Source organism: Chamaea fasciata, unplaced genomic scaffold (assembly GCF_029207755.1).
Source record: "Chamaea fasciata isolate MVZ Bird 193981 ecotype frontalis unplaced genomic scaffold, bChaFas1.0.hap1 SCAF_9, whole genome shotgun sequence".
Classification (NCBI taxonomy): Eukaryota; Metazoa; Chordata; class Aves; order Passeriformes; family Sylviidae; genus Chamaea; species Chamaea fasciata.
In genome coordinates, this window is record NW_027094094.1 from 29,696,053 (window position 1) to 29,721,013 (window position 24,961).

The 24,961-nt window shown below is 39.3% G+C and overlaps 1 protein-coding gene across 4 annotated transcripts in view; it reads right to left on the bottom strand.

Moving 5' to 3' along the window:
- Nucleotides 1-24,961, bottom strand: part of RTKN2 (rhotekin 2) — a 38,068-nt gene that overhangs the window by 5,153 nt on the left and 7,954 nt on the right. For all 4 annotated transcript variants that reach the window (XM_066191680.1, XM_066191681.1, XM_066191679.1 and 1 more), the window contains exons 3-11: nt 24,007-24,065; nt 20,358-20,411; nt 19,455-19,572; nt 17,867-18,067; nt 13,080-13,174; nt 11,468-11,574; nt 10,313-10,444; nt 3,614-3,779; nt 1,608-1,715 (exon numbers count right to left, since the gene is read on the bottom strand). In XM_066191680.1, the coding sequence (XP_066047777.1) occupies nt 1,608-1,715; nt 3,614-3,779; nt 10,313-10,444; nt 11,468-11,574; nt 13,080-13,174; nt 17,867-18,067; nt 19,455-19,572; nt 20,358-20,411; nt 24,007-24,065 (1,040 nt within the window). The remainder of the gene's footprint in view (nt 1-1,607; nt 1,716-3,613; nt 3,780-10,312; nt 10,445-11,467; nt 11,575-13,079; nt 13,175-17,866; nt 18,068-19,454; nt 19,573-20,357; nt 20,412-24,006; nt 24,066-24,961) is intronic.

The window sequence follows — 24,961 nt, forward strand, 5'->3', positions numbered from 1 at the left end:
AGGCCCATGAAAGTCTATGACTAAATATTCTTGTGCTGCCAGCCTGTAGAAAATGGGACGTTTTTACATACATCATTTTTCCCTATGTGCCTTCAGACCGCCTTACTCCATTTCTTATTCTTACCAAGTTTTCCACGTGTACTGCAACAGTACCAGCCTCAAACAGCAGCAGTATCTGATTTCCAATAGAATCACAGCACAGTTTAGGTTGGAAAAGGCCTTTAAAGGCCATTGAGTCCAAGTGTTCACCCGGCACTGCCAAGTCCACCACCAACGCATGTCCCTGAGCACCACATGTGCACATCTTTCAAAGACCTCCAAAATGGTGCCCCCACCACTGCCCTGGGCAGCCTGTGCCACTGCTTGACAACTCCTTCTGTGGAGAAATTCTTCCAAATATCCAATCTAAACCACCCCCGGGGCAACTGGAGGTTGTATCCTCCTGTCCTATCGCTTGTTACTCGAGAAAAGGGACTGAACCCCGCTGGCTACGCCCTCCTTTCAGGGAGCTGTAGAGAGCCATAAGGTCCCCCTGAGCCCCCTTCTCTCCAGGCTAAACAACCCCAGCTCCCTCAGTCACTCCTCATCACATGTGCTCCAGACCCTTTCCCAGCTTCATTGCCCTCCTCTGGACACACTCCAGCCCCTCAATGTCTTCCTTGTCCCAAAGGACCCAAAACTGAACACAGGATTTGAGGTGCCTCACCAGTGCTGGGTACAGGTACTACAAATACCATATATAAGCCAGGAAAAACTGGTGCATTAAGAGTGAAAGGGAGTTTGTGTTCTGCTCCTCACTGAGGTACACGTGTATCGGTGGAATTATGCTACCATGTTACCTTTGTAAAGCTTCTGTGCGGTTCATTTACTGCATTTCTGCTCTGCATTCACAGCTTAGATAAAACTTGACTGTTCAGTGATCTGCTGCATGGTAACTCAGTGACCCACATGGCATTTTGAGCATCATCACAGCTCCATCCCAAACAGCAAGCACTCAGGCATTTAGAGTTGTACAGTGTTTCTCAGTCAGTACTGCATTGGATCCAGCAAAACCAAGTGACCTACTTTTTCTAGTCTGTAAATATTATTTCTGTAACAAAACTATTAAAATAATCCTGCTGCATACCATTTTTCTCTGCAAAAATACAGGTGCCAAATACACTCTAGCTAGATTTTCCAAGCATATTTTTCAACATCATTACCAAAGACCAAAAAAGCTAGGTAAGTTATGCTTGGTAAGGCTACACACAGCTGTAAGAACGGCACATTAATTTCATGCAATTGGTTTGCAAGCTGGGCTATTTCACCTTTACGTTTTTTGAGCTGTATACTACTCTTACCATGAGTGTTTATTTCTAGTGACAGCTTTTTTGAGTGTGTTCAGGGCAGACTGCAGATTTTTTAGCTCAAGGTATAAAAATGTATTCATTATTTGCACTATTACAAATTCAGATTTAATGCAAACTCCTTGGCATGCAATTATGTTGCTCTTTCATTGTCTGAATTGTCCTTGAAAAACTCAGTGTTTCAACACCAACACCAGAAGCCATCTGAATTCAGACAATGTTTCTGTTACTCTGCAACTTGAAAAGGCAAATCCCACTTACTCATATCATGGTAGACGGAGGTCGCTTCCTTTGTCAAGAACAAAGGTGGTTTCCGTGGTGACATAATCTCAATTTTCATAAGTTCCTCACAACAATGTTTCCACTGGCCTGAGAGAGAAAAGAGAACAATGACTGGAACTTAAACACTTCAGCCTAGAAAAAAAAATTTGAAGTTATTAGGTTGTGTCAGGAAACTATCTCCAAAGTAATGCTAAACAGTGAGGATTTCCTTCTGTTTAGCAGGAATGCTCAGGATGCGTTTGTATTTTCACCTCTGTGTCCATTCTCTTAGCACAAAGGTCATAGGATCCTAGCTGGAATTTAATTCCCGGCATTACTGTTACACTATGAAGATCACATTTTGCCTTCAAATCCCCAAACGGCACAAATCCAAGGGGAAAAAATAAAATAGAGGAAAACTTAAGTTTTGGGAAGCTTCATCAAGTTATCAGGGACAATGTCCAATACCCTGCAAGCCGGATGTTATACAGCTATGTTACAATCTTATGGCAAAGGAACATTCTGTTTTTAATAGAGGATAACTTGCCTTTTATCCCTTAGCAGACAAGGAAACCTCTTTTTCTATTAATAGATTTTGACCTTAAGGAAAACAAGGCACAGTAAAATTACTTTGTTCATACCAATCATTCCAAGTTTTCTGAGCACATTAATTTTAAGAGAATTTTAGAACCAGGGAAGAAAAAAGGCATTTAAATGCCAAGTGACCCATTTTTTCTGAATCCAAAGAAAATGTCTCAAAAAATCTGTGGGTAGTATTCTATCTATAATGAATAAGAAGTGGATCTTTTACCCTACTCTACAGATAATTTAAAGAGGATGCCCTACTTTTTGCTTGGTGTGTTTCTTTAATTGATAGTGCTTTTTCTTATTGTAAATCAGAGCTAGAAATGACTGAACTACAATACTGAGTTTCCACAACCTCAATTCAATTATTTTATTGGTGTTGTCTCTGACTAAAGATTGATATTTCACTAATTGACCTCGTTTTGTTTTCTGACCTGATAAAAATGCCTGTCAGGAAGCAACTTTACTTTGTCAATGGCAGCATAAAAGCCGACAGTCTCTACTCTCAGTGAATCTGTGAGTTAAACAGAGAGCAGAGAAAAAAAGACACGGGCAAATTAACCTATGCAGTTTTTATAATAAGGATTTGGTGATAAACAAGGAACGCAATATACTACTTCAACGACGTTTCACACCAATAAATGAGTTGCCTCCTCCATGTAAGGTCAGGGTTGTTCCGGAGGTTTGCCAAAGGATCAGGGGAACACTTTATCACCTGCTCCAAAGGCTGAGGTACAGCTTTTACCAGGTCCAGGTAAGCAGTGTGGATTTGCCTGGCTGGATGGAGTGGGGCTGGGTGAGCATAATCCCATGTGATGAGGGCTACCAAAACCATTGAACTACAACAGCATCGAGCAATCCCTGTTATAACAAATTGTAATTTAATTAATCCATAATAGTGCCGAGCAAGGAAACCCCAAGTTTACTTGTGACTACTTCCAAGAGCCGGCTGAACCTGCATCCTAGCCAAGGCCCCACATGACTCCAGCATCCCCACCACTTGGCACTAAGGCTTCCACACTAAGGTTTCACACTTGCAGGATCTCACCAAACCAACACAGCACTGGTAGGATGCCCAGGCAGAGGTGGGCTCTTCCCACTATAGTGGGAAACAGGAAGAGACGGTGAGAATTTATCAGTCTTTAAAAACATCTAGAACACTCCTAAGAGAACAAGTGTTTTTTTAGACTGATGGACATATTCTGCCTCTGGTTTCCTGCAAGAACACATGGACTTTGGTTTAGTCAAATATTTGCTTTCCAACGACTTAGACCACCACCCAGTTTTATCCCAGAGAACATATTTCTTTTCGTTCTTGCAAACAAAGGCTTATGAGGCAATTCCAATCGCTCAGAGATCCCTTTGATGTTACATAACGCCCCATTCGGAGGGCACGCTGCCAGCACTGCCTGCTTACTTACTCAGATCATAAAAGTGCTGCCAGAAAGCCTCCATCCACTTATGAAGTTCATCCCTACTGTCAGCAGCAAAACGTTGCGTCACACCCTCTCCAGACACGGGGTTGATAACAGAGAAATTATTGGCTCTTCTCTGGGAGTCCTTATCCACAGCTCGAATCCTGGTTTCCTAGGAACAACAAATGTGCTAATGACCTATTGCTACACACTGCCATCAACTTTTGGCCAATGACAGTGTAAGGAAGGGAGAATTTGGCTTTTTGTCTACTTCAGATTAATACCTAATTGAAAAAAAAAAAAAAAGATGAACTAATGTCAGGAACTGATTATAAAAATGTTTTCTCATAAAATTATTAAAATGGCATAAAACATGAAAAACAAGGGAATAAAGCACAAGTATTGCAGTTTAGTTCTGAATACAGAATGTACTGTAATTCTGTGCTCCCCCTCCCTCTACCTTCACCAGCTCATCTCACACTGCTCACTCTTCTCCACAGCAGTTTAGCAAATAGCCTACAATAACAGCAAGCAGTTCCTTTTCTCCAAACGCTTCAGATGGACATCCACATTATTACAGCTACTGTTTACACCTCCTGCTGCACTTCTGTGGGCCATTGTTCACCCACTACACTGTAAACTTATACCCATTTAATGTTCATCTCAGTGCATCAGGACATGCAGAGTAATACAGCAGTGACAGGAAAATTAAAAAGAAACTTACCTAGGCCGTCTCTAAAGGGGCATTTGTAGCAGTAACCCATACAGTTCTACTAGAACAAGATTTTGCTCTAATAGAAAAAGAAACCTATTTCCCATTTAAAACCAGATATTTTAGTTTTAACTTCATTAGGGAGAGCTACAGAGAAATAATAAAAGGTGTATATATATCTAAGAAGTATAACACAAGTCTATAAAATCTCTTCAGCTAGATTTAGAAAAGCTCTCAGATTGCACAGCAGCACTGTTAGAGCCAAGGTTTCTCCTTCTGTTCAGGGACATAGTTCAATTGCTCTAGACTAGATCCAGTGGTATTTTCAGAGTATTTACTTTCCTTGTTATGCCATTACTACAATAAAAAAAACCACCTATCCCTAACGCAGTGGTTTTTGTGTGTGCGTAAAATGCTAAACGTTTTAAGTCTAGCTAAAACACAACTAAAATAATTCCAGAACACAACTGGTCAACATTGCTGCTCATCACAACATGATGAGCAAATTAAACCAATTAACATCACTTTATTTACAGAAGCAAAGCAGAAGCCCTGGGAATATCTTTGCACATGCAACTTGACCTGACTGAACAAGCAGCAGCCCATTACAACACTGCTCCTCAGAGGATTTCTGGCATACCCAGGAGAGCAGAGTAATGAGCTTTGCTGCCAGGGTGCCAGCCAGCCCCCTGCAGCTGGCCAGCCCCAGAGCCCAGCAGGACACGGGGCCATCCGACACGCAGCAGGGTCACACTGCCCCCCTGCCACACCAGGGGATTCCTGGTGTGAGCCCTGCCCAGGGTTTGAAGGAAGCCAACAATCACAGCCAGGGCTGTGTTCAAACTTCTCCTGTCTGGATAGACAGTGAATCTGACCACAAAGGTGGTTCCTCAAAATGCAGTGGGGACAGAACAACCCGTTCCCTTTTACACAGCTCAACCAAATGTCAAACATCTGCTAAAGACATTAAACATACACCTACAGAAATTAAGTTTATGCATGGGATCCCATGGGGATAAGCCTAGTTCTGACAGTCATAAAAACAAAAGTTATTCTACAGACCATTCCCCAGATTTTAAATGCATTACTGAAGTAACTATTTGAAATACCAACAACTGCTTGTAGCATATCTGATGGATATGCTCATTTAAATTCTTCTGTCTAAAAATAGGAGATGAAGTAATTCATCCATCAGTGCTCTCTATCCCATTAACTCAGGTAACCATAGATACCAGCAAAAAAATGAAATCAAATAGATTAACATTTGACAGGTAAGAACTTCAAGCATACCATACACACAAGTTTATTTAATGATGTTTGCTGCGGGTTTTATCCCACAACTGTGGTATTATTCAAAGGAGATAAATCCTCAAGCAACAATCTATACCTGATACTTGAATATTTCAGCAGTCATACAAGATGCCATTACAGCAATGGGCTGATGAATTTGTTAAGCTTGGGTGAATTACACGACATGCCCAGTTCCACTTCATGAAAACAAAACCCAAAACAACAAAAGGCTATTAAAAAAAAATGAAAACAAAACAAGCAGAAAAAACACCACCCCCCCAAAAAAAACCAAACAACCAAAAAGTGTTTTAATTTACCATGTTGTAATAATATCTTTCCCAGTCTTATAAAAAAACTGAACCAACTCTGCTGTAGCAATTGTAAAGACCAGAACAATCGGTGGATGGCAAGAGGAAAACAATTGAATCTTGAACTCAAGTGACTCTTTTGGGGAAGCTGAAGCCAGTTTTATATTCTTTATGCAAGAGATTGTTTCTTTGAAGATGGGGAAGGACTAAAAGGGAAAAGTATATGGTATTTGCAAATACCAACCTTATTCTATATTTCTCTCCACAAATAAAATCTCTTTGCCTGATAATACCTCTCTGGAAAGCTCATATTTTAAGCTAAGAAGAAGACACAGAGATAGAACTTTTTTATTGCTGAGGTACAACATTTTCCTGATAAGCCAGTCCCGACACACTAAGAAGCACAGGCTATAAAGATCATTTTAAGACATCAAAACAAATTACAGGTCTTAAAAGTATTGAATAAACTTGAGATCCAGTTCTCTGTATCTATTTTAAGACTCAACAAATCAAATCACATATAACCAACTCCCTTCCATGTTTTTAGTACAAAAAAATAAACCAAACTGAAAATGAGTACAACACTGGAAACAAGTATAACCTGTACATGTATTGTTTTCTGTTGTAATATTGATAATTTCCATGAAGTTTGTTTTAGCCAAGCAGGGAAAAATGGTTGCATTTCAAATTATTGCCTTCAAACACATTAATGCAGAAGACCAAATTCAGTCTATCAGCTAATATTTTTGTCTTTTCTGTGTTTTGTAAGCTTGTACTAATGTGGCGTCCTCATGGCCACCGGCTGGTCAGTACAATGTGTGAGTATGACAGGGATAAGCAATATTAGGATATCTGTGCCATTGGTCTTGGGAGCAATGCAGCAGCTGAAAAGATGGAAAAGAAGACAGCAACCTGTGACCAGCAAGGGTTGTGTGAAGCATCAGAGATCCAATAAAGCAGCTTTCAAACTGCTCAGTTTGAGCATGTGTGCTACAAGGATCTGGGTGTTCTACCTGCACCCACAACTTCTTTCAAGCAACTGCAAGACTAGACTGAGCAATGGGATATGAGCGAGATACCAGACGTTTGGAGGCACTTAACTAGTCTGTGCTTTTCCAGTATATTTTCACAGCTATGAAGGCTTTTCTAAGCCAACCGGTAGGACAAAATCTTTACTACAGAGAATACAGATATTTTCAGGGCTTATCTCATTTCCCCGTGCTGGACTTCCCCAACACATACATTGAATATTGCTCATGTTGCTGGCTCCCTAAAAGCTCACATGGTCCAGAACTGATATCCATATTCCTCTGCTCCAGCCCAAGGATGAACTCGCTGGTTCCCTCGAAGTTATGCTGCTGCAACCATCACCACATTTTCCAACAAAGTCCTGTAGCTGCCCTAGCCAGAACAGCTCTGCCAAGGACTGTCATTCAAGGTAATTCCAGACGGATTTTGGTCCCTGTGCTCCTGCTGCACTGATCAGCAGTGTTCCCACGACCCCTGAGCCTCTGGCTGCAAACACTTGCTCCTCACCCTGCTCCCCTCAGCAATCAGCGCGAGCACAGAGCGAGCCCTGGGCCTGCCGACTGCAGGGACAAAATATGCCAGGAAGGAAACTGGGACTACAGTAATTTGAAGCAACATCCCAGAATTCCTCAAGCTTCAGGCACCCATGGCACAAAAAAAGTTTTATAATCTGGGAACCAAACACAGTAGATTACTCATTCCAAACGCTGAGCGGCTAACGTGAACTGCTGGCACACGCACCAGTTTGCTGAGCTATCACATGTAGGCAAGGCCTTTATTTTTCATTTCGAACTCAAGAAAACTTGAAAAAAAATCAGGAACTGGCCCATAAAGGATATTTCTTCAAATTGGATTCCAGTAAATTTTCTCTGCTACAGAAAATATCATTTCTCTTTTCCTACTTAGTTGTGCAATATAATATGTTATAATCACATTTAGCTGGAACAAAAACAGTAGCACTTGCATAATAGGAACTGCAGAGCCATTCTTGCTCAACAGCAGTAGCAGTGAAGTCATCTAGAGTTGAAGTAATGACTTTGCTGGTCTTAAAGGTTTCTTCAAGTCTCAACTCAAAGGGAATGGGAAATACAGCTATTGGTGTGAACATTTTCCAGGGAATTTCTCATAAATCCAGATGATTTCATTAGTCCTCAGAAAGTATCTTTAAATTACATGTAAAGGATTTCATTACAAATGAAAATGCCACATATGCAACCTGAAGAGATTTTAGTTAGAATGTCTAGAGCTGATGTTCAATCTTAACTTTCACTTCGAAATTGCTGTTTCTATAACAACATGTAGACGACAAGACCATATGATTAGTCTGCTTTCATTTAATCCGTAAGAGAATTTTCATAACAAAGGAATCAAAAAATATCTGCAGGCATTAAGTTATTTTCAAGAGAAACTGTTTAAGCAGTAAAGGATCCAAATACGTTTTCAATTGCATTTTCTTTTTTTCTTGTTTTAAGTTGAATTGAAGAAGGATTCACAGTCATTCTCCATCAGCCTGACATTTTTGTAAAACGGTGTGAGATACATAAATCATGTACCTTTTACATGTTAGCTTTACCCTGCAAACATAAGGACAGTCTCTCAGCAAAGGCTCATCAAGCTGGATTTTAGGTTCTAAGTGCATTGGTTACTCCAAGGAGCAAAATATCCTAGTACAATATGGTTATTTTAAAACGAAAAGCAAAACTAGAATTTAGACTAAAACAGAGAACTCCAAGGAAAGATACGAGGCAGCCTGATAGATAATTTTAAAAAATATTCCTATCATGTTTTAGCATGATTTAGTCATTCTATAATTTACTAAAGTTTACCATTTCTTAACTGACACTGTGAACAGCTGGACAACAGAATTATGGCAGAGGCTGACTAGTGAAATTGAAAGTGACTGAAGACGTAAACCTACTCAAACATATATCACAGTATAAATATTTATTTAATGTAAATGTATGAACAGCTGGAAGAAAAAATAGCACTAGAAAAAGAAGTAATTTTATTTAAGGAATCAATTTAAATCTTAGAAATCAAAAAAAGATCCTAACACAAACAGGTCACACCGTTATGACCCGTTTAAATGTTTGGGCTCTATAGCAGTCTCACTCTGAAGGAGAAGGCAGTAATCTCTCCAGGAACACTCAGGCCACCAAAAGCTGATTCAGCTGCTGTAAGAAGCATTCTTTGCCCCCCCATGCCCCCACACGTTCCCAGTCACAGCTGAGCCCCACGCCTGTACCACACCAGGGTTTGTGCAGCCATGGCATGAGCTGGGTGGGAGAACTGATTAAGGGGAAACACAGTCCAAGCCAAGCCTCCTCCTGCCCCCCAGATGAAGCAACTTTAACCCCCTTAAGTTTTCCCTGTGCAACTGCTCCATGAGCTGCCCTGTGCCTGCCTGGCAGCTGCACAAGTGCCCAGGCCTGGAATGCTGCTCCCAGAGCTGGTGCTGGCACCGAAGCAGCAGAATCCAGAGCGGCCTGGCCTCAACGCAGCCTCCAAATGGGTATTTACTTATGTGAGATGAACCCAGCCATGGCCACTGCAAATGACATTTCATTCCTCTGCCCATCCTTATGGGATATTAACTCTTGATGCCTGCACCAAAACCAGTTTTTGAAAGCATCTGTTCTCTCCAGCGCTTGCCATTCCAGAAGGTCCTTCCAATAACATTACTAATTTAAATATTATTAAAGATTAATTACTGTTTCTTTGGCCAAACAGTAAGAAACAGTTTAAATTTACATTTTAAGCTCAGGTTTTTCAATCAGGGCATGAACAACAGCAATAATGTTATCCTAGAGAACAGAGCTTCCAAAGTTATTGTGCACTGGACAAAACCAGCATTAAGAAAAGCAGCTTATTTAAAGGCACTAAAATATTTTGAAAAATTTTCCATTTCTCCTTCTAATTAAGACTGTAGCCAAATAACACGTAATAACAAAAAAGCTTTTGTTGGACTTCCACCTTGCTGAGGACAAAAGTCTACCAGAGCATTGCTAGGGGACTGTAAGCAACACATTTCCGAGGGCTGTCTTATAGAACTGTCATATAAAAGGTTATTGCTTTTCCTATAGACAAACACCCTGCTTTTTACCTCTATGCTAACCACTCTAATGCAATAGAAGTAATTTACATCCACAGCTAAGGAATGTTATATTCCTGCTGGGGGACTGCAAGTTTCACTGCAGTACATCCCACCCTCATTCTACCTATAACGCACTCTGCATACCAGCAGCTTAGAGCCCAAATGACTGCACATATTTCTTATACCAGAAAGAACATCCCCCAAAATAATAAAATAAATGTAAAAAAACCCAACAACCGAAAAAAAAAAGACCCCCATAGAACCAATTTTACCTTGTTGATGGAAACGGTCAATGCTGGCTCCACTTTGGCCTCAATTTCTTCTGGTGAGTAATAACAAAGGAGTTTGCCACCTCTCAGTACACAGTACAGCCTCCTCCAGCTCGTTAGATCTCCTACCATTTGCTAAGGGGAAGAAGTAGTCAGAAATTGCCAAACACAAACCTAAAAGAACCATTAAAAACCCCATATTGTAAGGTGTACACTAATCAGCCCCGAGTGATCAAAACTTCGCCACACCAAATTCATTCCTACAGCAAAGACTTTCTGTCAAAGAACATTTCAACCACTGATTTCTGAAATTTTAGCAGTACTTTAAATGTCTTCTGGTGTTTTACAGTTTCTGCAGAATTGCCATGTGACACTAACAGTACAGAATCTGCTGGTTCACACAGAATGAAAACTAGATCTGGCGTCTACTGTGAAAGAAAGAAAGCACCTTTATTAGCTACAGCAACTGCACAATAATAGAAACAAACAGGGTATTTCACTGTGGAAATGCACAGTACATTCAACAACTGTCAAGCAGACATTTGTCTAGAATTTCCACTTTCTCAAACAAATTTTCTGAACAGCTTTCATAAAACCATAACAGTTTCACAACCAGTTTAAAGCCTGTAATTCAGCACTCCTGATAAATGACCCAGACCCTCAGGCCCTCCACTATCACCTTCTCATATGCCTAGTTGTGCAACAAACCAAAATGGAGACTTAGAGTGAGTTCACATGAACCATGTCTGAAGGGATGAGTTTAAACACGGCTCGGTTCACCAGCCTGATTCACCATGCTGTGATAGGAACTCTTGTGTCAGCACAGCAGGGGTGTGTACAAGGATCAGGGCCACAGGACTGTTAGGACTGATGCCATCCAGTACCACTGCAAACCAATTCTGAAACAAGAGCTGTACTTAATCTTTACTAACAGCGACATCATTCATGCCAAGGAAACATTGATTTCTCCATGCTCAGCCACTGAAGGCACCTTCTGTGAATGCAGCTGTGACACAGTTTCCCCTTGCTCTAGGTAGAACAGGTAAAAAACAACAGTTCTCAATACACCACTGCAGCTGAAAGCAGATGTTTTAACAATTGACTCCTAGTGACGGCTGTGAACAGCCCAGGATGCAAACACAAGCAAGGTCTCCTCACCTGCTGATTTAGAAACCCTGCCATCATATCCCTGGCCATGCAGGAGGGCTGGACAACTAAACGGCAACACATGTTTCCGTACAGGGGGAGCCAAAAAGAGGATTCCTCTGGGGGAAAGAAAAAGGCAAAAGACAGACACACACTCAGTTCTGAACAACTGCCCTAAACATATAGTTTAGCTCTCTATATCTGTTTCTACATTAAGATCATGAGTGTAAATAAGCATATATTTGTATTTTAAGAAAAGAGATTTAATCCTGTAGGATTAGATTAAACCTGATTTTTAGTCTTCAGGAAGTGTTTTTTAATTGAAAAAGAATTAGTCAATTCCAAAATAGTTTCAAGTAAAAATGGCAATGTTGTTCTGCAAAAAAGACTTATTCTTACATAAAATGTAGCTCATTTCAGAGCTAGAAACTCTTTGAAAGGTAAGTACACTGGCCCTCTCATCTAGAATGATCCCTGAGCCCATCCCATTGTGGCACACAGCTACATTTATACACGAGCACTTTGCTTCAGATTGTTTTAATAAGGCTTGGATTTTTTATCTAATTTTGCCTTCAGCACTAGAAGAGCATTTAGGGTTCCAAGGAGTTTCTAATGAATTGGAATGGCTCAGCTCTGCTATGCAGTAGGCTCTCTCTTCTGTAATTAGAAGTAGGTAATGCAATGTTCCATTTATGTGACTCTGTCTTTGGTCAAGGTTTAGAAACGCTTGTAATGAACCAAAATATTAGGTATGAACAGGTATGTCCCTTCTCACCAGACTAAATGACGTAAATTAATGTCAGAAGAAAGAATATAAAGTACTAATAAAGAAAGGCTTACAAATATCAAAGGTACTCAGAATTATTCATCCAACACTTCAAGAAATAAATGCCCCATAAATCTTCAAATCTGTACTTATTCAGAATTACTGAAACGTGAAGAAGGAAATTCCCTTTGAGGTCAAGTTTACCTTGATTTAAGTTCCCAGAAGTAACAGTGAAAGCCCCAGGCCATAAGTTAACAGTTGGAGGATGGCTTATGGGAGGGGCTGTCCTTGCAGAAAACAACGGACAAAGTACCAGAAAGTGAAAATACCACCATCAGTTACGGCATAACCAGTCCCCCCCAGTGTCGGCATCCAGGCTGACTGCTCCCAGCTTGTGCTGCCCCAGAGCCGAAGGACTGCAGCCAGCACAGACTGCAAGCACACACACTTATGTCCTGTGTTAAATCTGGGCCTCAAACAACCTCACCAAACTGAGGCAATTTTTCTCCTTTCCTTCTGACTACAGGGGAACAAGCTGCTCTTCATTCTGATACCCTTCCTTGGCTGTGAGGAAGGGAAAAACTTGTATATAACTACAACTCACATAAGACGGAGATGCAAATGACAGAAGAAACTCCCAAAATAATTAAATTTTCATCTGGACTTGAAATTTTACTCAACTTACAGTTTATTCAGCTGTGTACAGATGCCTGGTTTAAAGCCGTTAAATATTTTATTAAAGTTCTTCTATATTGAGTATCAAGAAAAATAATCTCTTTAAGCTCTTTAGTTTGCAAGAGTTTAATGCAAAACGTTACTGGTTTTTTATTTCCTTAAATTGATACCATATGTACTTACCATTTCCTGCAATGGTAAGGCTATGGGTCCTGAAATTGTCCTCAGCACTTTCCAGCCCCAGAGTGGTGTGTGCTAGCAAACTGTACTTCGCTCCACTAAATGTCAAAGAAAAGGCACGTTTAGAACATTTCTGCTTCACGTTGCTCGGGCAGTAATTAAAGGGGGTCTAGACAAGCCTGAGACACCACATTTGGGTACAAGGAAACACCAAGGTGCATGGCAGGGCCTGTCAGTGACCACAGATGGCCACCTCCAACCTCTTCCCACACAGCTCCTGTATGTCTGGTTCTCCTTGTAAACAAACACAGTCCCAGGTCTGTTCATCTCCTTCCTAGGTCCTCATCTCCTGCCTCCATGTGCGTACCTCCAGTTCCTCCCACCCCACAACTTCCAGGCCAATGCCATCCTTCACTACAATGAATGTAATTCTCTAAAATTCTCTCTTATTCTCTTTCTGTTGCCTCCTCTCTGGGACCTGCTGGCCAGGAGACTTCTCATGTGGTCACTGCCTATGAGCTGGGCTTGTGCCTCCTGAAGAGCCAGCAGCAGGCAAACACAGGCATAAAGGCTCCAAACCCTCTGCACCCTCTGGATGCCCAAAGCACCTCCCTCCTCTAGTCAGACACCGAGTGATTTTCAATAGTTTTACAGCTCTTATTCCTACGCCTAAAGCAATTAGATTTGGTAATAGGTTCAAGAATTCCTAAAGTTAATAGAACAACTGATGACAAACTTTATCTGAAAATACAGGTTAAAAATTAAAAGGCATTATACTGCTTCTCCATGTTGCTCTGCTCTTTGCTTTGCCTGTGTAGACTACACTTTATAAACCAGGTGTTTATATCTGTATTTTTAATAGGATCCAGTAGATTGATTATTCACAGGCAGAAATCTGTACAGAAATCCTATGGTTAATTTTGTAGCAGAAAGGATTTTTTTTATTTTCACTTATTGGACTTACAGGTTTCAGAATCTTTTATCTTAGTTTTGTATTTTGCCTAGGGGAAAAAAAAGTATCACTTTTACAATTCAGCACAGTGCAATTGTGGAATGCAGTTCTTGGAATAAACTGGGATAAATTTAGTGCATTTAACCTTTTCTCTAAAATACTCATCAGACCGAGTAACAGATTTACAGTCCAGCTATGCAGTAAGAATTCCACCTGGCTACTGGCAGTTAGAACAAAGTTCACAAGAAAACAAACCTCTCCAAGTCACTGACTACTCTCCCCAACAGGATCTAGCACAAGATCCTTGAAAATATCTTCAGTAGAACATAAGAAAGCTTATGTAAGTGGTGTAAAAGCTGAGAAGACACTACTGAACTAAGATCACCAAGAACAGCGTTCCATCTTAGTATTTTTCAAATTTTGTTTTTCTTACTAGCACAGTGGGAACAAACAGTTTTCAGACCTTTGGCTCTGCAGATAAACAGGAGAAGTGTCTACCTCCCCCTAACCCAAATGAAAGAGAAGGAGGAAAAGTAGGAAGTTTGGTAGAGGGGAGGTCTGTTACATATCTGTCTCCAGGGAACAAAGAGAAAATTAAATACAATATAACATCCTGGGTGAAAAACCACTGCTATGAAGCATTTCAAGAGGGCAATCTAAAAAAAAAAAAACTCATCAGCATTTGTATATATTCCCTGCTAAACTGTTCCCTAACAAAAGATTCTCCACTGCTTATGTTTGACCATGGAGTTGAGCAATGCATTACCATTCTATTTAAACTGTACCAAAGAGTTCAGTTTCTTCTCACAGATAAAACTGCTGTGCTGGTTCTAAAGTTACTTTTTTTTTTCTAAAGCATGACTAATTACCACAACAACCTTGCCAAAAAAAATAGCTACTTCACTTTTAAAATATGCTTCACAGTGACATTTTCATTCTAAAATACAAGTCATTCCTTTCAGGCAGCTGCATTATAATTTAGGAAAGTTTTATCTACAGATATTTTTCAGATTTAACTGGCTAATCAGGATTGTTGACTGTGTTTTTCCTTTGCATTTCAGAGAATTAGCTAACTGCCTTAAATGGCAGTTTCTTTGTATAACGAAGAATAATCTGCCTGCTGCATCTCATTCAGTACTTTGCATATCTATAGTATTTTTCCATGTAACAGCTTCATTAAAAAAAAAAAAAAAATAACCAGCTCATCTCCACAACATGCCTGTGGCAAAGGCTCATTGTTAAATCTGTTTACTGATCAAGAGACAGGCACTGAAGTTTCCACACAGACCCGGGTGTGGGAAGGTGTAACTATAACACTCTATCAATGTATGTTAATTAAGACAGCTCCAGTTCCAGAATCTGTTCCTGAATATGTTAGAAATCCCAATCTCAGTTCATTCACTCCATGCGAGTGAAGGAGTGAGCACAAGACTTGTGAGGTTAAAAAAAAAAATCTATATAAATCAGTATGCTCACCTTTCAATCAGATCTTAAATAATAGATGGTAAAACCAAATATAACCTCCAGGTGCCAACAAGAACCCAACCATAAAAGTGAGGCCACCAGATTAGACTGTGTACTCCCAGCGAAATATCACTGGGGATTTGCCAAATCAAACACAGGACACGGAAGCTGCTGCACCTTCAGCCCAGTGGAGGACAATACATCAAACAACAACCAGCGCATGTGCAGGCCAGTTCTGCAAACGAATAAACAGGCACTTGAGGGAGATTCTCCAGTGATTTATCCAAAGAGCAACCTGGTTACACTGGAATTTAATAGTCAAACTGTACTGAAAATATTTTCTTCTATGAAAAATGTAAAAAAAAAAAAAAAGAAAAAAAATAAAATTGAAGCTAGAATCAAAAAACTAAGCAGGCAAAAGACTGTATAGAAACTAAATGAGGGATAATGAGGAGAGAATATCAATATATTTAAAATTAACCAACTTAAGCAGCTAATCAAGCCCTTTGTCACTAAGCTTTTTCAAGACATTCCAAGTCTGACAGTTTCTTCACTAACCAGAGAAATTTCTAAGCCAAGAAGTTTGAAACAGAGGGATCACAGAGTTTTTGGAAAATGGAGAATTTCACTCATGTGTGCACTGAAAAGAAAAAGGCTTGTACAAATGAAATCTACAGAGAAAAGGTGTTCATATAACATAGAAAGTTCACTTTTTTGTTGCAGTTTAATTTCCCCTGCCGGACTGGTAAAACTCCCTGGGAATACTTGAAAGATCTCTTGTAATCTTGCAGTCTCTTCCCTTTTTTAAGGGCTACATACCAAGGTCTAATATAAATCCCAGGGGGAACCCATAAAAAAAATTGACAACTTATTTTCTGCCTATAATAACCCATTTCTTTCCAAACTCTCTAAATCACCCAGCAACGCCATCATTTAACACTTTATTGTTCATCTAATTGTGTTAAGAAAGTAACAGTCACTGTGAGATGATTATCTACAGTCGAAACAACAAACTTCCAAGATGGAGGGAAGGAAAATTCAATCGAGAAACCAAAAGCAAAACCCAGGGGAGGAGGCAGCTGTCTAAATAGCCTATTGCTGCTTCTTCCTTACAAGACATGCAATCTGTATTGCAGCAAAGAAGCCAGTGGTTATACCTGATTCAAACTGTGTCTAATGATAGTGTGTCATGGCCCAGCTGGTGGAAAGCACAGCCACCTGACACGATGCAGATTGAAAAATACATTGCCATTAGGTGGAATCCACTGGAAAGTTAGTGATGAAATTTGCTTTGCTCTGTGGATTACATCTCTTGCATGTCTATTTTTGAGTCAAACAGTAAAATCAGTTTACAGTTATATCAGTTCAACAAAGATAGAATATGCTTGAATGTTTCCTTTTAAAATCCCAGCAAATAGATATATGGAGCTAGACTAATACTAGACTCAACACCTAGCAAGAATTAAGCATTGATTCTTTACTGTCAGCTGCCAGAAAAAAAAAAAAAAAAAAGAAGGAATTCCTTGAAAAAATCAGCTTCTAAAAAGATATAATAAACCAATTTGCAAATATTAATATTTGCAAATTAGTCGTTTGGCCTGCTTGAATCCCAGTGAAATTAAAGTAGCTGGAAAATATTAGTAGGCAGTTAAGTTTAAAAAGGAAACCGGTAAATTATTGGGAAAAACACTTATGCCTGTGAACACTGAAAACCAGTAAGTCATTTTACAATGTTCTGTGCTCAAGCCAATACAGAAATCTCCCCTTAAGTAGCCTGCAACCATAAAGTGCCTTTGGCAGTGCAGAGTTTTACTGAAAAGCTGGCAAGTGGAATTAGGGAAGAGGGTACAGGAGGGGTTCCTCCTGCCTACATAAACACCTTTTCCTATCTCACACAACTTGCAACTTTTACACATATCTACCTGTCAAGTGTGAGCAACACTGGCTAAGTGCAAAAATCGTATGGGGGAAGAAGTAAATGGGGAAGGGGGAAAGGAGGAGAGGTAGATGGACAGAGAGACACAGACTGAGAATAAATTGGACTTCCTCTAGAGATCAAACTAAAAATATAATGGAGTTTGCAAAGAACAGTGGATTTACCAGCTGGTTGGCAGTGGAGCACAAAGATAAAGGCTGCTTGTGTGTTTCAAGATCCGAACCAGGCCCCAAGGCTCAGCGACATGGTTGGAATTCACACCTACTTTCTCATTTCCTATTTAAAATGTAAATTTTCTTCACTTGGGCAAGTAGAGGGGAAAAAAAAAAAAAAAAAAAAAAAAGAGTTTCTTGGCAGTTTGCCAAAAATTAACAATTATATTTGGGCTATTTCTATTTTAAAAGCTATAAAACCAGAACATCAATATATGTGGCTTACTGTATGACTGGGTCAGCAGGCGAAAGGGGTTCAGTGCTGTCTTCCTCCAGTGCAGCTTTCAGTTTCTTCCCTGTGGCTTTGCTGAGGGACGTTTTAAGTTTCTTTGCCAGTTTCTTAGGAGTGTTTGTTATACATAAAGACTCCTCTGTACAGCAGCTATACACTTCAACCTTCACCTGGAAATCTGGGCTTGCTTCATCACTGAAGTGGGGGAGGAGAAAATTTCAGAGCGTTTGTTAACAAACTGTGCAGGGAGCCAAGGAATGCTGCTGCTACTTTACAGATTAAATAATATATTTAAAATCAAGGGAAGCAGTGACATAAAATTCAGGCACAGATATACATTAATATGGAGTTAAGGACTAGAGTACACTGCAGTACCTTAGCACTGGGGTCATGAGATGGATAATTGCACCATAAACAATTACAAACAGGAAATTCAACGTTTAGGTTAAAAACGGAAAAAAACACCCACGTTATGGAAATACATAGAAGAGACATTCAAACACACTTAAATCTGCCCTCTACTGTTACACAAAAATCACATGATTGAAAACCTATCCCTGCCTATGGTCCTAAATCAGATTGAACTGTTTTAAAGATATCTTAGCTGCACTCCATCCCTTCTGAATTACTGAAAAAAAAATGCTATCTAATAAAATCTGTCATTTACAACTTAACTACCTACTGCTGCATCCTCTGGCCCACAGCCTTTCTCAGTTTTCAGTTCTACTGATTCTCTTGTTCTCAAGTTTAGTCATCAAGCCAGAAGCCTAACCTCATCTTTCAGACACAAATCATGTCATTACACACGTGCCATAACGAAATAATTGCAAAAGCTTTTATATCGAGTCTTTCTGTGCCTTGTGGGATACAAGGCAAGTTAGGGTGCCTTTTCTGCTTTTGTTGGGGTGTTTCACAGAAAATTATAATGCTCAAGTCTCACAACTTTGAAGAAGCAGATTTAAATTTTTGTCCCCCACTCTTAACTTGAAAGGGCGTTTAAGAGAGTTTGAAATGTGATTTAAACTCAGTTTTCAGGATCTTGACTTAAAGTTTTTGGTAGTTCTAGTTTTCCAGTCAGTCTTCCTCAGGAGATGGACTCGAAATTGTTGACATAAAAGATAAAGGCAGGGAGTGGAGTCAAGCACATGGTCAGGAAGGCGTAACAGACATGAGGTGTTACATGAGGAAAGAGACCCTAACCTGCTGGACAGGATAACAATGAAACACTGGTGCAACATTTACACCTATATCATCATAATGCTTCCAGGTTTTAGCATTAATTGAATCTGTCCTTGAGACGTAAGTTTGTTTATCTCTATATAAATCAAAATGCTACAGCAGGGCAAAAATGAAAAGAAGTACAGATCAACTGGCACATCTACAGCTAGCATCATTTTGTACACAAAAGACAGCCTTCCAGAAATGGGGATCCTCCACCCACTAAACGAACAGAGACTCTACTGATTCCTTTGCCCACAGCAAAACCTAGTGGACCTCAGCCAATCTTATTCATAATCACATCCACCTGCAAAAGAAAACAGCAATATTTGTACTTCACTCAACAGAAGGAAATTATACTCACAATATGGTTACATTTTCAAAACAGATATCTGTTATGGCTTCATCCACAATAGTCACCTCAGTGTCAAAAACCTCAGCTCCCATTCTGAACAAACAAAACACTGCGTAGCGCTGTGATTCTGGAGAGAGCCACAGAAAGCTTTTATTAGCCACATTGCATGTCCCAACACTAAACACTGCCAGTAAACAAAACTATACAAAATGGTCATCTAGACCTCTAAGGAATTGCCCCCCAATTCTCCCCACCAGAAATTTTCATCATAGGATTTCATGGTATCAAAGCTGCTGTATAGGTAGAGCAACATACACAAAGGGAAAAAATGCCTACCTCTATCAGGAGAAAAAAAGTTGAGTAATCAGGTATAGTGTCTGCTAGCAACTTCAAAAACATTAGTAAAAATGTAATTTTGTTTAGTAAAATTGACTTTACACAAAAAAAAATAACATTTGATCCAAAATCTGTATCATTTTATGAACGTGCTACATAGGATTAGACTATTTTGCCATGCCTTGCATCTCTGACCCTATTGAAAATCAAAGTGAAATCAATGCCAGGTGACAGCTGGAACAGATTTAGGATTAATCTCCATGACACAGCAAAATGCATGTACTTGAAGGCTATCCAATAATACCCTCAACACCAACAGTCAAATTTCATTTCAATTTCTCATTGGAAACAGCCTCCAATATATTCTCTCAAGTGCAGACAAGACATGGAACAATGTGTTTAATCAGAATTTTCTCAGCTAACCATTTAATACAACATTTTTCTGTTGCTTGCTCTGGAATTCTTCCTCGGGTGAACTCTTTAGAGAGCACGGTTTAAACACAGAATCACAGGACTTTGAACTACCTCAGCTTGCTACAACCAGCTTATCAGAGTAATTCATTTCATCATACATACTTTCTTTTTTGCTGAAGTGGTCAGAGCCTTTCCACATTAATGGTATTCGAATGCCTAAAGGGAGGGAAAAGAGGGAAGGGAGATTAAGTTACAGTCAATATTGTCGATCTGTGAGCAAAACAAATTACGAAAAGTGTGATGTTTCTTTTTCTGATGTTCTGGTGGTAACAGGGCCTTCCACCCAAAGAACAGCACAACTCTTTCAAGTTTATTATCCACATCAAAAGAAGATGCAATAATTAGTTCAACTTGAAATGTTATTTCTGTTTAGAAACTATGCTGGAATAAAGAATATTTTAAATCTCATTTGAAAGTACCTGAAATAACATTTCAGAGAAGCTGTGTAACATAGTTCTGAGAGGTATTCTCTGAGCCCATTATTATGCATAGATGTAAACCAAAATCCTGCTCGCCTTGTGCTGAAAACCACTCATCCCAATGCAAGAGGAAAACCTTCCTCTTTTAATGAAATGACTGGGATACTTATACTGCAAACACTTGGGTCTTGTTCTGCTAACCACAGAGAAAATATCACTTGTAATCATATTCCCGGTGAGAATTGTCTTGGTCAGCATAAAAAGAGTTTAGAAATCTTTTTTCTTTTAACCCCAAAATATCCTTCTACTTCAGAACCATAGTAGAGAGGCAATTACAAAACCATCGTTTTAAATCATGCCTGTCATTTTAATATTAGGAAAGTGTTTCCTTCAGTAAATTTTCCAATTTATCTACTAAACTCAACATAGTACTCAGTGACATTTTCCTCCAGCTTGAAGGACTCAGGTTAAGACACAATAGTTTTTATTAGTTCCCTGTTAAAAGACAAGTGCGGTGAGGGCTTTATAAATGCAAACCTGGCTTCTGAAGCTCAAGGGTGTTGCTTAAAAGTTTATGCAATATATTAAGTGACACATGATGGCAGCAGCGAACAGCATGAGCTCAGCTGTCTTGTGACAAAAATCTTCAATATCGTTATAAAGAAGCATTTTTGACTCCAGCGTTGTCTTCATACGAGGCTGATGGAAAAATCCACATTCATTATGCTAAGATGCAAAATGGTGCCAGTATTTTGGCATCAGATTGTCATGTATTCCTACAGGGGTTTGCCCACAAAACTTGTTGATCTAAATGAAATCACATATAGTCATTCTGTCTCGGAAGTTAGATGAAAAATGCAAATTTCAGTCAATTTTTATTATGAGACATCTTATTATAAAAGCTATTTCAATATTGAAACTTTCAAATTCATCTATTTTTAAGTGTTCATGAAAACAAATGAACACTCTAGTGAACTGGCAGCATACAGCTTTAGACTTCTAACTTCCTAAAAATCAATACATCACCATGTTCTGAAACTGCCTTTCACTTCTAAAGAAGCATTTGCATAGCAAGCACTGCTAAAAATAGGGGGGTTTACCTAAAGAAAAATAGTTTCATTAAAATCATTACAGAAGTCTCTCTCAAACTTTTTAAAGATATATATATATATTCATCTTTGTCAGAGACAAAGCACAGAACGTTTCTTTCCTAAAATACAAAGGTCACAAATGTACATTCATATGTGAAAATGGTTACAAATAAAAGCTTTTCCTATCTTTAATCATAGCAAACTGAACGACAATTTTAATGTGCTCAATAGACCTTGTTAGCAATTAGAGCACTAGATTAAAGATTACTTCTGTATGCCACTTTCAATATTGTGCTGGCTGGAACATTTACACCTTGGTCAGAAAATCACCAGGATATAGACAATCAATCCTGGAACAAGTTTAACATGATACTTGTAAATCAGCTTCAATTCATTCTTGGACAGAAAGAGCTGTCATTTATCAAAAACAAAGATCAATTTTCACGCACCCTAATTTCAGTTACCATTAGCTGTAAATCTGTGGATGGAAACTGGATACATTCAAATAGTACAATTAATCAAATTTAAACCAAATGATTCCTTTTTAAAACTACTTTAAATTATGATTATGCTTTTTGATCAACATTTGATGTATTGTCTTCTGACAAAAAAAAATCGATTGGTACAATAACATAAATTACATAATTTATTCAAAAATATGGGGGATAAGTAAAAATTATAGAAGTGTGAAAAACCATGGATTAAGGAATGTACTTCCCACACAGTATCTGACACAGCTGCTTTCTTTAGGAGCATATTCCTCAGTAGTCCTGCACAGCTCTTCCAGAACTTCTGCACTTGGTCACGACTGCCCTATTTATTTGGTAATCATCCTCTGGCATATACTAACTATTTGGCACGCTAATAAATTTGTAAGCGGGTGGATTACTGAGGATAGAAAATCAGGAGGTAATAACAAGTGACCTATAGAAAGAATAAATCAGCTGAGGCCAAAACCAACATTTTAGCTTTCCTGCTGTAAACTGGACCTGGCCAGACTTCCTGACACAAGCATCTGAAGAGGGGCGAGGCATGGCAGCACGCAGCACACCCAGGCTGGACTGCACAGTGAGGCAGCTGCTGCTTCCTCCTCTTCACCTCCATCTGTGCCACACTTCTGAGGATATAATCTCCAGTTTTGAGAGCCACTGTGCTGCTAACAGGGCAGAATCACTAGAAGACAGCCCCAATATAGAGTGGTGTATTTCACCCTTCCATGGTCTTATTCCATCAAAAGAAACAAGCTAAATCTTTAATATCCTGAGCAAGCCTCCACGCTAAAAACAGAGTTCTTCAAAAACTCTGATTTTCTGAAGAGAGCACATGTGTATTATATGACCCTAAAGTCTTCACTGCAGATAGCTCTCCAAATTTGAAAAAAGGTGCGACCACAGCACAGACAGGCAAACAGATGCTTTCATCCAACTACCATAAGGAGAAAAGACAGATACACGTTCTGCAAACAGCTGTGCTGGCAAAAAAACATTATTGAACCATGTGCTCATCACTCTTCTTCGACTAGAAGTTACCTTGCTTAAAGATACATCAAAATATGCAGAAGTAACTGAAACAGTTCCAGTAGTGAGCTGTTCTACACTATTTTATTCTTAATGAAGCAGGTCAGGGAGCACAAACAGATCTGTTAGGAAAGCTGGCAGAACAGCCACAGGACTGCTGAATGGAGTGACATCCACTATTGCCACAGGCAAACAAAACAATAAATCCACAGTGCTGAAGTTTGAGAACAGGCTAGAAAACAGCCCACTAGGAATGGTTGTTAAACTTCCTTGTTACCAGCCTGCATTGAAGCCATACCACTACACCTTTGCTGCAGTAATGTTATCTGCATTGCCTAAATAACATTTCCATACTAGTTCTAATTCTGCTCTCAATTTGTTAGACATGCCCTATACTATCACTTCAAAGTCTGCCGTTGTGGGGAGAGAAAAAGTTTTCAGCACACTCACACTTGTTTAGCTTTGAAATGCATTCAGTGTTGAGTGGCAAACAGAAAAGAAGGATTTCCCTCTGTGGAACAGCCTGTGAGTAAAATGAAAATAGAAGGTAGCATCTTCAAAAGCCCATGTGTAATTTAAGCACAAGTCCTCTTGCAGCATTAGAGGATTGATGTCTCTGAACCACATCCACACTTTAAAATACAACCTTTTTTGTATAGTTTGTATTACAAGACACTATCCAGCTAATTAGCTTCTGTAATTAAGTGACGACCTGGCCTCTTACCTGATATAGCAACCTTTGCTCTGCATGCCATCCGGTCTTTTGTCCCACTTCCTGAAGACCTCCAAAAAAGAAGAAAAGAAAAAAGATATTTGAGACCTGTGCATTTAGATATCTAAAATTCAACCCTTTAAACACTAAGTAGTGTCAGGATTTTCATGTTATAGCTCATGTCAAATGCTTTTCTTTAAAGTTAATTTTGGTTCTCTGGTTTAAGATATGAGTCATTAATTTCTTGAGCATAATCTGGAAGGAAAGAACACCACCATTTTTTAAAATTCCCACGAAGACTTTACTCCAAAGCATATGTAACTTGAGTATTAAAATACAAGTAGATTCATCTTCCTTGTCCTTTCCAGCTGCAACAGGATCAAATACATTATCAATTTTCTCCTTCTGTACACATCAATGAAGATGCAACCTAATTTATTAGTTCTATTATTGTTTAAAGAACTGCCTCCTCCTCTATTAATGAAATGAAAATTTCTAGCTGCTACCAGTATCATGACTTCCAGAGGCAGTTAGAATACCTTCAGAACTCACAGAAGATAGGCCCTAGAAAACCTTAGAATTTTCTCTCTCTGCCACAATTAAACCTTAAACAAATTCCAGTCAAGCAAATATCAAAAGAATAGAACTCCAAATGAACGACGGACCAAGGATACAATTTAAATGACAGAGAAATAACTGTAGAGTGCATCTCTTCTAATGACCTCCAGGGACATCTCAAGGGCCCTGAAGACACAGATCCAAGCAATGCATGGCACTGACAAATCAAGAACACAATACAACTGTTCAGATACGTGTCCAAATATCCCTGCCCTGTTCTGCACATGGGCCAGCACCATTCTGTGCTCACTGACATCAAAGACAAGGAGCTGAGTTGAGTAAATCAGCACATACACACGCTTGTAATTATTCCATCGCTAAAAACATAAATAAAAGATGAATCGCTACA